This window comes from Bactrocera latifrons, unplaced genomic scaffold, assembly GCF_001853355.1.
Source record: "Bactrocera latifrons isolate USDA-ARS-PBARC rearing strain unplaced genomic scaffold, ASM185335v1 scaffold_259, whole genome shotgun sequence".
NCBI lineage: Eukaryota > Metazoa > Arthropoda > Insecta > Diptera > Tephritidae > Bactrocera > Bactrocera latifrons.
In genome coordinates, this window is record NW_017536174.1 from 125,557 (window position 1) to 138,336 (window position 12,780).

The 12,780-nt window shown below is 35.7% G+C and overlaps 2 protein-coding genes and 1 long non-coding RNA gene across 4 annotated transcripts in view; 2 read left to right on the top strand and 1 right to left on the bottom strand.

Moving 5' to 3' along the window:
- Positions 1 to 282, top strand: LOC108969576. The gene is made up of 3 exons (XR_001993409.1): positions 1 to 44; positions 99 to 183; positions 252 to 282. It is a non-coding gene; the product is annotated as an uncharacterized LOC108969576 (long non-coding RNA).
- Positions 283 to 1,168: 886 nt separating this feature from the next.
- LOC108969578 (elongation factor 1-alpha 1) lies at positions 1,169 to 4,789 on the top strand. The gene is given in 3 exon segments (XM_018934374.1): positions 1,169 to 1,270; positions 2,913 to 3,969; positions 3,971 to 4,789. Coding segments are annotated over 2 exon segments (1,362 nt in total). The 5' UTR covers positions 1,169 to 1,270; positions 2,913 to 2,928; the 3' UTR covers positions 4,292 to 4,789.
- A 548-nt stretch (positions 4,790 to 5,337) lies between these two features.
- Positions 5,338 to 12,780, bottom strand: part of LOC108969577 (microcephalin) — a 23,569-nt gene continuing 16,126 nt past the window's right edge. For both annotated transcript variants that reach the window (XM_018934372.1, XM_018934373.1), the window contains exons 7-9: positions 10,553 to 12,506; positions 7,256 to 7,474; positions 5,338 to 7,186 (exon numbers count right to left, since the gene is read on the bottom strand). In XM_018934372.1, the coding sequence (XP_018789917.1) occupies positions 6,812 to 7,186; positions 7,256 to 7,474; positions 10,553 to 12,506 (2,548 nt within the window). In that variant the 3' untranslated portion in view covers positions 5,338 to 6,811. The remainder of the gene's footprint in view (positions 7,187 to 7,255; positions 7,475 to 10,552; positions 12,507 to 12,780) is intronic.

The following is a 12,780-nucleotide window of genomic DNA, read 5'->3' on the forward strand; positions in this document are numbered from 1 at the left end:
CTTTCGTAGTACATAGTTGCATTTGCGTTTAATTTCATCTTTTGGTACGTAATTTGCTAATATGTATACAAATATACATAATAATGTAAATATTTTAGAAAATGGAGTATGGCGAAAAAATCGAATTAATTAAAGGTATTGTGAAGTGTATGGAGGAAGCTATACAAATTGATTCAGACGATAGTGAGATCTGTTATATAACCTTTGTTTTAATTTTGAATTAGAAATAAAAAGTATTTCTTAATTGACAGAACTTATTAATATATGTGATAGAGTGGCCCAAATACCTATAAGGAAAAAGAAACGTCAGTGGGCTAAAGGAAAGTGAAAGAGAATGTGAAAAAAACTCGAACAGAGTTGCGCAACACAAGTTGCTCGTGTGAAGGTAATGTGCGACAGCAAAAGAGAATCGCCCGAGAATCAGCAACAAAAGTTGCTTCGTGTAATAGCCGACTAGAAAAAAAAAATTTATGTAAGAATAGAAATACCGGAAGCTTATCCCCAGGATTGCACAGTAAAGTCTGTAAATTTTCCAGGGATAGTGTACTAAAAGCACTGTTGCTATTTATTGCGACAGTACAGTTAAAGAACTTCATTGTACATGTATGTAGCAATGAAGTTGGTCATACAGTTTAGCATAAATATGTATTACTTATTTATTTATAAAAATTGTATTCATAAGATATAATATTAAATATTACATGTTGCTACTACGTAATTATTTATCTATTAAATAGAAGAAATAATATTTGGATGTGCTTAATAAATTACATGTTTTCAATCACGACTCAGGCATTTTATTTACTCTATCATATTGCATTACCCGTAATTATTGAAAAAATTTTTCATGTCTACTAAAGTTTTTGATTGGTCCGAAAAAATATATTTTTGGGTTACATATAGTCTCATAAGATAAGTTATAACGAACCGAAAACGGAGATTTGAGAATTGTACATGCGTAACTAATTTTTGTATGTTATCCAGCAAAATTTTTATTAAAATATAGTTAAAATGTATGAATTTGTTATAACAATTTTTGATCCATTAATTTTATATCTTATAATTCTGAATATTTATGAACTTCGCTACCAAAAATAATGCGAATTATATGGAATAAAAAGTAGCAAGTCAACCCTGTCGTCAACGTGGCACTGGAAAGACGAAGGGAGGCATATCTTTCGTTCACGACGAGTTTCTCGTTCACTTTGTTCAAGTCTGTTGGCGGATCAGCATAGACTTCAGTGATTTCTCGATTCAGTTTATTTGAAAAGTAAGTTATAATTTTGATACAAATGAAGATAGTGAAGTGCATTCTATTTAACAAATGTGTATCTGGATTGGTGCATGGTGCAAAAATATTTGATTGTTTATTAGTAAACAAAAGAATAGTTGTGCATTTAATATGGGAGATAATTACTTTTAAAATTGGGAATCGTAAATCGGTGTGCAATAGGTTTACATAGCAACAAAGAGTGCGTATGTCAAGTAGTGAAGTAAAAGTGGTTAAAAAAAAAAAATAAACACGTGGCATTCAAATGTGCTGCAATTACTTTTACGAAAAATGTGAAATTGTACCACTACTTTGTTGTCGACAACGCCCATTTTGAATTATATAGGTGATACAATTGTGAAATTCAAATGCACTTAGTAATAAAACTGTGTTGCGTATGAAATTGCGCACATATATGTACAAATTAAAGTCATCGACGAGGGTTAGCAGTTCGGTACATATATTTCTCTATATTACTGAAAATTACAAAATGGCGACTATTGAACTCTGGTTGGTTTTTATAGGTTGCTTAAACATGAGATGTGCCACATTTCGTAGTAAGTTTCTATAATGTCTGTCCAAAAGTTTGGCATGAAAATTTATTACAGTTAAACGCAAAAGTTAAGATTAAAAGCCGGTTGGGGTTTTCGTAAAGTGGAACGATTTTAGTTTCCAAGATGGCCGCCATGTCAGAAAATTTGATGAGTCGAGTTGGAGTCGGCGATTACTGGCAATTTCTATTTAGCCGAAGCAATAGTAACGAACCGAAGACGCCATTTTTTCATCACACCTTTCGTTTATTTAAACCGGCATTTTACAATTTGTATGATAATGAATAAGCACAAATGGAAAAACTTCATAATATCTTTTCTAAAATGGTTAATTAAATTCTTCCTGATGCACATTTGTTAATCGAATGAGTACTTTAAAATATAAATGTAATCATTTCCTAGTGTTTTTTATGATGACTTCTATCAGTTCTGCTACTGAGTACCTTTGACGATAAAAAAAATACCAAAAAAACACTGATAAAAGCTAGGAAACGAAAGCATAAATTTAAAACAAAGACCAATTTGCAAAATTGTATAACTATATATTTTTAACTATTGCATGATTTGTCCTCGCATACATTATTCTAATGTATTATACATCTTACACATTTAAAGTTGAATCATAATTCCAAAGCAAGCATGGCAAAATAACCTCAATTTCCGGCATGTGTAGCGACATGTGAAAGACCACGTTGTCCGATTGAGGTTATGTTGCACAGTAAGACGAAAGCATTCGTGTTGACGCCGGAAACTTATTATTGTCGGTTTCCTCCCCCCCTAAACCCTAAACTGTTGCTAATCTTAAACGGAGATTGTGATTCTCATCTGTTCGGTTTTGTATGTAGTAACATTTTATATTTGAAAACAACAAATTTGCAAATTGCGTTTGAAATAAATTAAAATATTTCTTGATTATTTAGCATATTTAACAATTAACTTTAAAATTCCATTACACTTTGCTAACGAATTATATTTATGTTTTACCCAACTTTTATTTTCATCCTTTTCACCTGAAAACCTGCTTATCGTCCCATGAAACACCCAACCACGAATGTAACATTCCACTTCCCAATGTTTTTATGTTGCATTAGCTCATAAAAAAGGAAAATGGGTAAGGAGAAGGTTCATATTAATATCGTCGTTATTGGACACGTCGATTCTGGAAAGTCGACCACCACCGGTCACTTGATCTACAAATGTGGTGGTATTGACAAGCGTACAATTGAGAAGTTCGAGAAGGAAGCTCAGGAAATGGGCAAGGGTTCCTTCAAGTACGCCTGGGTTTTGGATAAATTGAAGGCCGAACGTGAGCGTGGTATCACCATCGATATCGCCTTGTGGAAGTTTGAAACCTCCAAATACTACGTCACCATCATCGACGCCCCTGGCCACAGAGATTTCATTAAAAACATGATCACTGGTACCTCACAGGCTGATTGTGCTGTGTTGATTGTCGCCGCTGGTACTGGTGAATTCGAAGCCGGTATCTCCAAGAACGGTCAGACTCGTGAGCATGCTCTTCTTGCTTTCACCCTTGGTGTGAAACAACTGATCGTTGGTGTCAACAAGATGGATTCTTCTGAACCACCATACAGTGAGGCTCGTTATGAGGAAATCAAGAAGGAAGTATCCTCATACATCAAGAAGATCGGTTATAACCCAGCTGCTGTTGCATTCGTGGCAATCTCTGGCTAGCATGGTGATAACGTGCTGGAAGCATCAACCAACATGCCATGGTTCAAGGGATGGAAGGTTGAACGTAAGGAAGGTAATGCTGAAGGCAAGACACTTATCGATGCCCTTGATGCTATTTTGCCCCCATCTCGCCCAACCGACAAGGCCCTCCGTCTGCCACTCCAGGATGTGTACAAAATTGGTGGTATTGGAACAGTACCAGTCGGTCGTGTTGAAACTGGAATACTGAAACCCGGTATGGTCGTTGTTTTCGCCCCAGCGAACATCACCACTGAAGTTAAGTCCGTBGAAATGCACCACGAAGCTTTGCCAGAGGCTGTTCCCGGTGACAACGTTGGTTTCAACGTTAAGAACGTTTCCGTTAAGGAATTGCGTCGTGGTTATGTCGCTGGTGATTCTAAGGCAAACCCCCCTAAGGGTGCTGCTGATTTTACCGCCCAGGTTATTGTGTTGAAATCACCCTGGTCCAATTGCCAATTGCCATATTACCTGCAAGTTTGCTGAAATCGAAGAAAAGGTTGATCGCCGTTCTGGTAAGACCACCGAAGAAAACCCCAAATTCATCAAATCTGGTGATGCTGCCATCGTTAACTTGGTGCCCTCCAAGCCATTGTGTGTTGAATCTTTCCAAGAATTCCCCCCATTGGGTCGTTTCGCTGTGCGTGATATGAGACAGACTGTTGCTGTCGGTGTCATCAAGAGTGTGAACTTCAAGGATGCCTCTGGTGGTAAAGTAACCAAGGCCGCCGAAAAGGCCACCAAGGGCAAGAAGTAGCTGCGTACTAACGACGATAAAGACCAACAATTATTAATAAACAAAATCAATAGCAACAACAACAGCTTAATAAATTCCAAGTACGATAGTAACAATAGTCAAAAAATCAGCAACAGTAAGGAAAACGGAGCGGTGTTCCAACTGAATTTAACATTAATGATTAATCAAAAGTTCCATTGCTTCCATCGGAAAGAGTTTCGTAGGAAACGAAAGTGTGCCTTCGGCGCTGTCAAAATATATACAATATGGTAGGCACAAACACATAAACATGCACAATAGCCATTACACCTACACAAGACGGCAGAAATACGAAACATCTTTTTAAGCACATCAGCATTTGTATCTTTAGTTTTATAATTACTTTTAATGTTTAATTATTTGTTGGAATTCATTCCATCTCTTCTCTGTAGCGTTTAAAGCACAATACTATTGCTTTTCTTAAGAACATTCAAAAGCATAATATAAAATGAACCACTATTTAAAAAAATAAAACCACAATTTTGTATTTTTTTTTTTTTAAAAAAAAAAAAAAAAAATCGGATGTATTCTATTTATACAGTGAAGGGAATTGGAATATTTGTTTAGTTCTTTTTAGTTATATTTTTTTTTTAGTCGGCAGTATTATTGAGTTGGTGCTCCCCTTCCCTTTTTATTTTTCTTCCCGATTGAACAATGGCATTGCATTTAATTTCAACAGTACATTTTAACAGTAACATAGAGTACAAATACGAAGACGCAGTTTTATATAAAACGAAACACCTTACAACCAACGATCACAAAACAAAACGATGCCCAGAAAAGTATTGTAAACTTAACAAAGTTGAATAAAGTTTAAATAAACGTCCCACTATGATGGATGGTAAAAAGAAAATGTTTTAAAAACTGCTTTGTAAAATGGTATACTTTTTAATTCTGATGTGTGGTTGTTCGAACAAATCTAGTTCTGTTTGGTTTAGGTTTAATAGTAATATACAAAACAAACCGGAGTATGGGAGCTTAGAATAGAATAGAATATTATTTGAGGTAATGCACCGCGACCTAAGGTCTATTGTGCCCTCTCCTATATCAATTTGACCTCCCAGAACCCCAGCAGCCTGAATAGTTCTAGAAGTTTGCTGGGCGCTATTGAGGTGATGTGTCCCTGCTGATGTAAGCAGAATCTAGGGCCTTAAGCCTTTTTCCACAGATTGCTGAGCAATCCAGGATTAGGTGTGCTGGTGTTTCCTGTTGCTGAGCTTACAGTACCCTGTGTAGATTGCGACGAGGTGGCGGAATTTTTCACGGGGGAGGTGAATTAGTTCTTTAAATCGGGGGAGGTTGTATCCTACTAGAAGCAGCTTGGCGTGGTGCATACTTGCTGCCTGTCGCCAGTGCCGTTCTCTCTCCACTCTCTCCTCCGTGCGGAGGAGCTCTTTAAGAGTGTGGCGTCCTACCACTATGTATGGCTCCGGTCCCAACATCTTTGACGCTGCTGCAGTGCGGGCCAGTTCGTCGGTCTTCTAATTACCTTCTACTCCCTTGTGCCCTGGTACCCACATTAGGTGCACCCGGTTGCACAAGGACAGGCGGTTTAGCCGTTCTACGCATTCCTCGACTAGAAGCGATTTGGTCTCGTGGGATGAGATCGCTTTTAGTGCCGCTTGACTATCACTGAGAATAGCTATACGCTGGTTGCGATAGTTGCGGCTGATGTTGATGGGAGCTTAATTGTTGATGTAAGAGCCAATAAGAATTAGGGGTGTCGATAACTGGTCACCTCGGTAAGTCAGGGGGCCTATTCTGTAACTCGATTCGAAAAAAATTTACTCGAATTCGTATTTTTTATATTCTGTAACTCGATTTTCGGACTTTCAAGCCAATTTTCGAATAAAATATTCGTTAACTAGCCATAATGCAATTTTATCATCCCATACATATGGCCGACACCTTTGTGAAGTAGCAACATTTTTGTAACCTAAAACCGTTACGGTAGTTAAATTCTTTTTTTATATGACCAAAGTCTGCAAAAAAAAAACTACCGAATTACGCCTTTACAAAAATTTCCATTTGGTACGTCAACTAATATGCTCCAAGGATGTTAGCTTTAGTAGTCAATCCTTTTAGTTTTAAATATACAATATTGGAAGTCATCCATCAGTGAAATTAGAACAGCCCCATGTATACGGAATTGGAATGGTCGAGTTATTGGCAGCAATTCGTTCTAATTAGACAATATTTAAAAAATTCATATGTTGGCAGTATCCCTTAAGGTTTGATTTTACGTTCGCTTAAGCTTTTAATGAATATTACTTTGTGCTCATTTTGGATAATGCTAGGTCAAAAACATACAAATCAGAAATAGAATTAAGTAAATATTTCCACCAGAATTCTTTGAAATACAATTTCAAATAATCGTTTTTCATTCTGACTACAATTTTATTTCATTAAAAAAAGCATGATTATTACTATTTTATTGACTAAAATACTATGTGCTAAGATTGCATTATGGCTACTACATCACTATATTGTTTATAAATATGCTCAGCTAGATACAACAGGTGGCGTAGAAACAGCAGGCTCAACATTTACTTGCGGTAATGGTGGCTGCGCCTTAACAACTGTGGTGGTAACATAGGTATACTTTTGTTGGCGCATCACTTGCATATGTGTTATGCTATCTAATACCCAAAATGGAGTTACATAGACTTTATCTTCCAATGTTTTGTGTGGATCACCGAGTATGTATTTGGCACGTTTGCGATGATCTACCACTTTGCCGCCGCATAGTTCAATTAACTCCTTTAGATTTTCTTTTGAGATTGGGCCACAGCGCGAAGATATATAAAATGTACCTAAATCCGCAAATAGTTCACATTTGTATGTATTGCCGAAAGCCTGTCGTTCTGTACGACATATCTAGGATAATTCATATTTTTTGTTATAATAAGAGGTTATTTATTTATTGGTTTCACATTTTGTATTTACCTCAATGGCGCGTGAAAATACTCTTAATTCATATTCTTCCTCATTTAACCAACAGCCAGCTTTCAGTGAGTCCAGCACCCATTTGTAGTCTAGTATCCACAGGCCGCGTATTAGTCCCCTTAATAAGTTCAGCGTCCTACGCGGCTCGTAACTCACCACGTGCGTGGTATCGTCGTTAACGCAGTGATTCAGTTGAAGGCCACCAAGTTCAGCGATAGCCTATATGTTAAACCAAGGTATGAATATAAGCAATTAAAAAGGAATTCCGATTAAATAACGCAAGTGTATACGTATGTATGTATTTGAGAATGACTGAGATATTAATTACTGACATAAATTAGTTCTTACTTAAGACTGTTACCGAATAGTAATTCAAATTTATATATGTACATAAATATAATATGTATGCATGTACATACGCATCATTGGAATACTTACTAATTGCAAAAAAGCACGAAGGAAATGTTGTTTCTAAGCATAATAATACATAATTGAACCATTTACCGAATACACTTTGTACTTGTGAGTTTATTCATGGAAGAGATTGCCAGTCTTTACTGTTCCAAACTCAGTTGAGTTGGTCCATCTAAAATTTTTAATTATTGTAAATACCTAAAAAATATTTAGGAATACTTCAGAGTTCACTGTCCTTGGTCACATCAGGATTCGTAGCAATTTGTTCGAATTTGCTAAGTAAATTTATGTTATGAACATTTTAAATACGACCTTTTGAAAAATGGGTTTTCAACCAATTGCCATCTAAATAGAAATTCTTTTCAACAAAATATATAAAAGTTTGACAGAAGATTGTATATGCTTATATTGATTGTATGGTATTGAAATTGAGAAATGTTTTGTTCTCAAATGAACGTTGGACAATATAAAAGACATGGGACAAGAGCGGAACGCCGCAGCTTAATCACGGATACTCACAGAATAATGCTATAGAAAAGGAAATACCAACGTGGAAATGATCATAAATTATGATCAATAGTCAAAAACTGTTACAAGGTTATGACCCTGGGACTCAACCGCACTTATAACGCATAATGTAATAAGTAAGGAAGGGCTAAGTTCGGGTGTCACCGAACATTTTATACTCTCGCATGATAAAGTGGTAATCGAGATTTCATTATACGTTATTTACATATTTTTTTATTTTGCTGTAAAATTAATTAGATTAGGTTAGGTTAGATTATGCACTGAGTTCTTCGTGTTCGATATCAGGGACCTTGAAAAATTATAGTCCGATCACGCCAATTTTTCCACAAGGGATACCTCAGCTCAAATACCGTATTTGTGTAAAGTTTTATTCCGCTATCATCATTAGTTCCTAATGTATATGTTATACAGAGAAGGCATCAGATGGAATTTAAAATAGCGTTACATTGGAAGAAGGCGTGGTTGTGAACAAATTTCACCCATATTTCGTTTATATCATCAGTTTGTTAAGAAATTATTATATACTGAATTTCATTGAAATCGGTCGAGTAGTTCCCGAGATATGGTTTTTGGTTCATAAGTGGGCGACGCCACGCCCAATTTAAATTTTTAAAAAAAGCCTGGGTGCACATTTTTTCTTAGTCGGTTAACACACTTTTAGTGATTTTCAACATAACCTTTGTGTGGGAGGTGGGCGTGGTTATCATCTGATTTCTTCCATTTTTGAACTATATATGGAAATGCCTGAAGGAAACGACTCTATAAAGTTCGGTTGGCATAGCTACAGTAGTTTCCGAGACATGTACAAAAAACGTGGCGGGGCCACGCCCACTTTCCAAAAAAAATTACGTGGAAATATACCCCCGAATTTCACTTTAATATCTTTATTTATGGCTGTTATGACACTTTATAAGTTTTCGGCATTTTGTGGGCGTGGCAGTGGGCCGATTTAGCCATCTTCGCCATCATCTTCGAACTTAACCTTCTTATGGAGCCAAGAAATACGTGTGCCAAGTTTCATCATGATATCTCAATTTTTACTCAAGTTACAGCTTGCACGGACGGACGGACGGACAGACAGACATCCGGATTTCAACTCTAATCTTCATCCTGATCACTTTGGTATATATAAGCATATCTGACTCTTTTAGTTTTAGGACTTACAAACAACCGTTATGTGAACAAAACTATAATACTCTCTTTAGCAACTTTGTTGCGAGAGTATAAAAACAATTTTATGAAAAACACCAGTGAAGGAGGTGAAGAATAATATTAATTTCCAAATGCATAAATTTTAGTAAAAATTAACTTAATTTTTTTGCTTTCGTTTGAAGGCATAATTAGTTTTAAAAATAAAATTAAACTCTTATAGTAAATAAAAAATAACCCTCAAATTTGAGTGTAGTATTGTAACAAGTATATTTCTAACTTAATAACGTACGTTGATGTGAAATATTAGATTAGAAAACTTGTACATCAATTCTACATATTGAAGAGCATTACTTTTAAAAGTAAAGAAAAGTGGTTTGTACAGAAAATATTTTGAGGATCGTACAGTATTTAATGGAAATGTAAAACAAAATAGGAACACTAAATACAATTTAATAAAATAAAAATTTATTAACGAAAAAACAGTCAATAGAAATTGAAATGATAAGAAGGGGGTAAAAATGGTTTTGAGCGTAAAATAAACTAAACTTTACTCAAAGGAATTATACGTGTAACTTTATTTTCGTTTGACCTCAATAATAATAAAATAAAAACAACATAAAACTTGAGCCTTGTTTATCTTCTGTCTATCCATCTAAAATTATGAGTACAAATATAAAATTAGTACAAAAGTGTTAGAAACAACTATAAATCCAGCAAAATATATATATGTATATATAAATAATGATGTAAATAAAAATAAAATGGTTTTCTTGTACAAGTCATTTATTTTGTAAATGTTGTAGGTTTTTTAAATTCATAATATTTTTTAGATGTGTACTATCAGTCAATGTACAAATGTTTGTATACAGTATTGTTAAAAACTAGACTAAATTAATTCTACTCGTACAATTTTGTGAGATACTTTTAGCTAATGAAAACCACTATTCATCAAGAGCAAAACCAATTAAACTTACAAGTAAAATTATAAGAGAAACTATTTAACTCAAAAAAGTAAAAGCATAAATCAAATTTTAATAATAAACTACAATTTAATTAAAAAACGGAAAAGCGCAAAAAACAATAAATATAAACAAATAAATCATACTACTAAACTAAAGTTACGCCAGCGCCAGCGCAATGAGAAGTATGGAAATTGACAAAAAAAAAAAAAAAATGGAGAAAAAATTATCGTTGTTTACGAACCTCGCGCATAACTTTGATCTGTTCCCGGTGCATGTTCGTGCATACAATATATGGCCATTTTTTGTTGCCACCCGATGCATTTTTGGATATTAGCGTACAACCCGACGCCCCAACTTCAACTGCATCCTTCGCTTTGTCTGGTGTTTCACTCATTTGTGATTTTTTAACGACTTTTGGTGCTGTTTGATTCGTTGGGAGAAAAGTTGAGTCCGATGTAGATGTCATTTTCGGATTTTCAGTTGCTATAGACGGCGCAGTAGAAGCTTGTGATAATACCGTGGTAAGGGACGGCGTATTTATTGCGATGTTTTCATCTACTCCCATATCTTGTTGCAATTGTTGTTTGACTGTGGTATCAGATGTATTACTTGAAATTATGCTCATAAAAGATCCTTTTAATTTTGGTACTGGTGCAGCAGTCATCACATGGGCTTCGTTCTTCAAAATAAATGCTTGTGATACTGGTACATTTGCAGCGCTAGTGGCATTTAATGTAGTACTCGATCCACTTATTTTGGTGTTTACTGCTGTCGCAGGTAGGGATGTAGACGACATCTTTAATGTTTTTTCATTTTCACTATCGTCTAATTTATTACTTAGCATTGGCACTGACTGCGCGACACTTTTGGTTAAATTCGACACCTGTGCTGTCGACAAAGGTGGGATAATAACTTCTGTGCGTGACTTCGTATTAGCGGTGATATTTTTGCGCGATTTTGTCATTACTCGCCTTTCTTTCGGTTGTGCTGTCATGGTTCGCCTACGCTTTACGCGTGCTTCATTTGGGCTCTTCTTAACTGATCCTGAGGGGTTGGCAGATAAAATTAGTGAAGTATCATTTGGCACAAATAATTTGCGTTTTGTAACAGTCTTGGGTGTTGTAATTGTACTTGCAAGGGTAGGTGCTATTGGGGTAATTTGTGAATAGCTTTCGCGATCACCCTTACTTGTGTCCTTTGCTACTGCCGAATCTATATTAATTTTAGATGAAACCACATTTGGACTTTTATCATTGTAAGTTAATTCTTTTGCCACTGATCGTCTTGCAGAATTATTTATATTGTGTAGGCGTTGTTGTATTATGTCCATAGAAACGTCGAATAGCGTACGTCTTCGATTGGTGCTAGGTAGGCGCGTAGAACTAAACACCATAGTAGATGAATGATCTTCAAGTAATGAACCCACCTCGGGATCGGTTTTATTTAGATTTTCTTGTGAGCTACTTTTGCTGTTTAATAGCGTTTTTGGCGTTAGAGCAAATCGTAATAAGCTTTCGTCTAGTACTTTTGATGAATCGTTTGTTTTTAATATTTCCAATTGAGATATGGATTCCTCTATAAGTTTTGGTGTATATAGTGTGCGTCGATTCGGCGTTTTCGCTTTCTTTTGGGGTGAGATTTCGGGAGTTTTATAAGAAAATATTGTCCGTCTCCCTTTTTGGCGAGTTTTCTCGTCACGTGGACTTTGCTGATTAGCTGCTTTATTAGCATCTGACATAGTCGTGCCTTCTCTATTCTCTTCGTGTATTGGACTAAATGTTGAGTAATTGACATCCGATTTTGAAGCAGGTGTATTTGGATCTATTCTGCTTAAGCTCATGTTAACAGCGGTGTGTATTGAGCTTCGACGTCGCGTAACACGTCCGGACGTATCAGTCTCAGTCAACTGTAGCGAATAAGCACTTGTACTTTGCGTTACAGGCATCTGAACACTGGTACGTCGGTGACGAATACGCTTTCTTGGAGATGCCGAAGGAACAACTTTTTGTTTAGCGTACTTCGGTTCAGTAGAAGTAAATTCTAAGTTTTTCACTGATTCAGCTGATACTATAGTTTGCTCCAATACATCACCACTTTCAGATGGCTTTAAAGACATAACAACTTCTAAAGTTGTTGAGTTGGCTGCACTTTGACACTTTATCGGTTGAAGTGGTGTAAATGAGTTGCTCTCAATTCTGAAAAAAAAAAATTAAATTAATTATTTATATTCTTTAACTCAGAGTTTTTTTTATATGTTTCTGATATAAATATACATATAATAATAATACCCAACGATTACCCTCCTCCCGCCCAACCGACGCGMGGGGCGCAATCCGCGAACGAGCGGAATTAGCCGAGTCATAAAAGGCAAGAGAGTTTTAAGCGTTGCGATCTTATGCTGTTCAGCTACAGAAACAAAAATTTCAACAGCCAAAATTAAGAATTAGATTAAAGTTTATAATTTTTAAA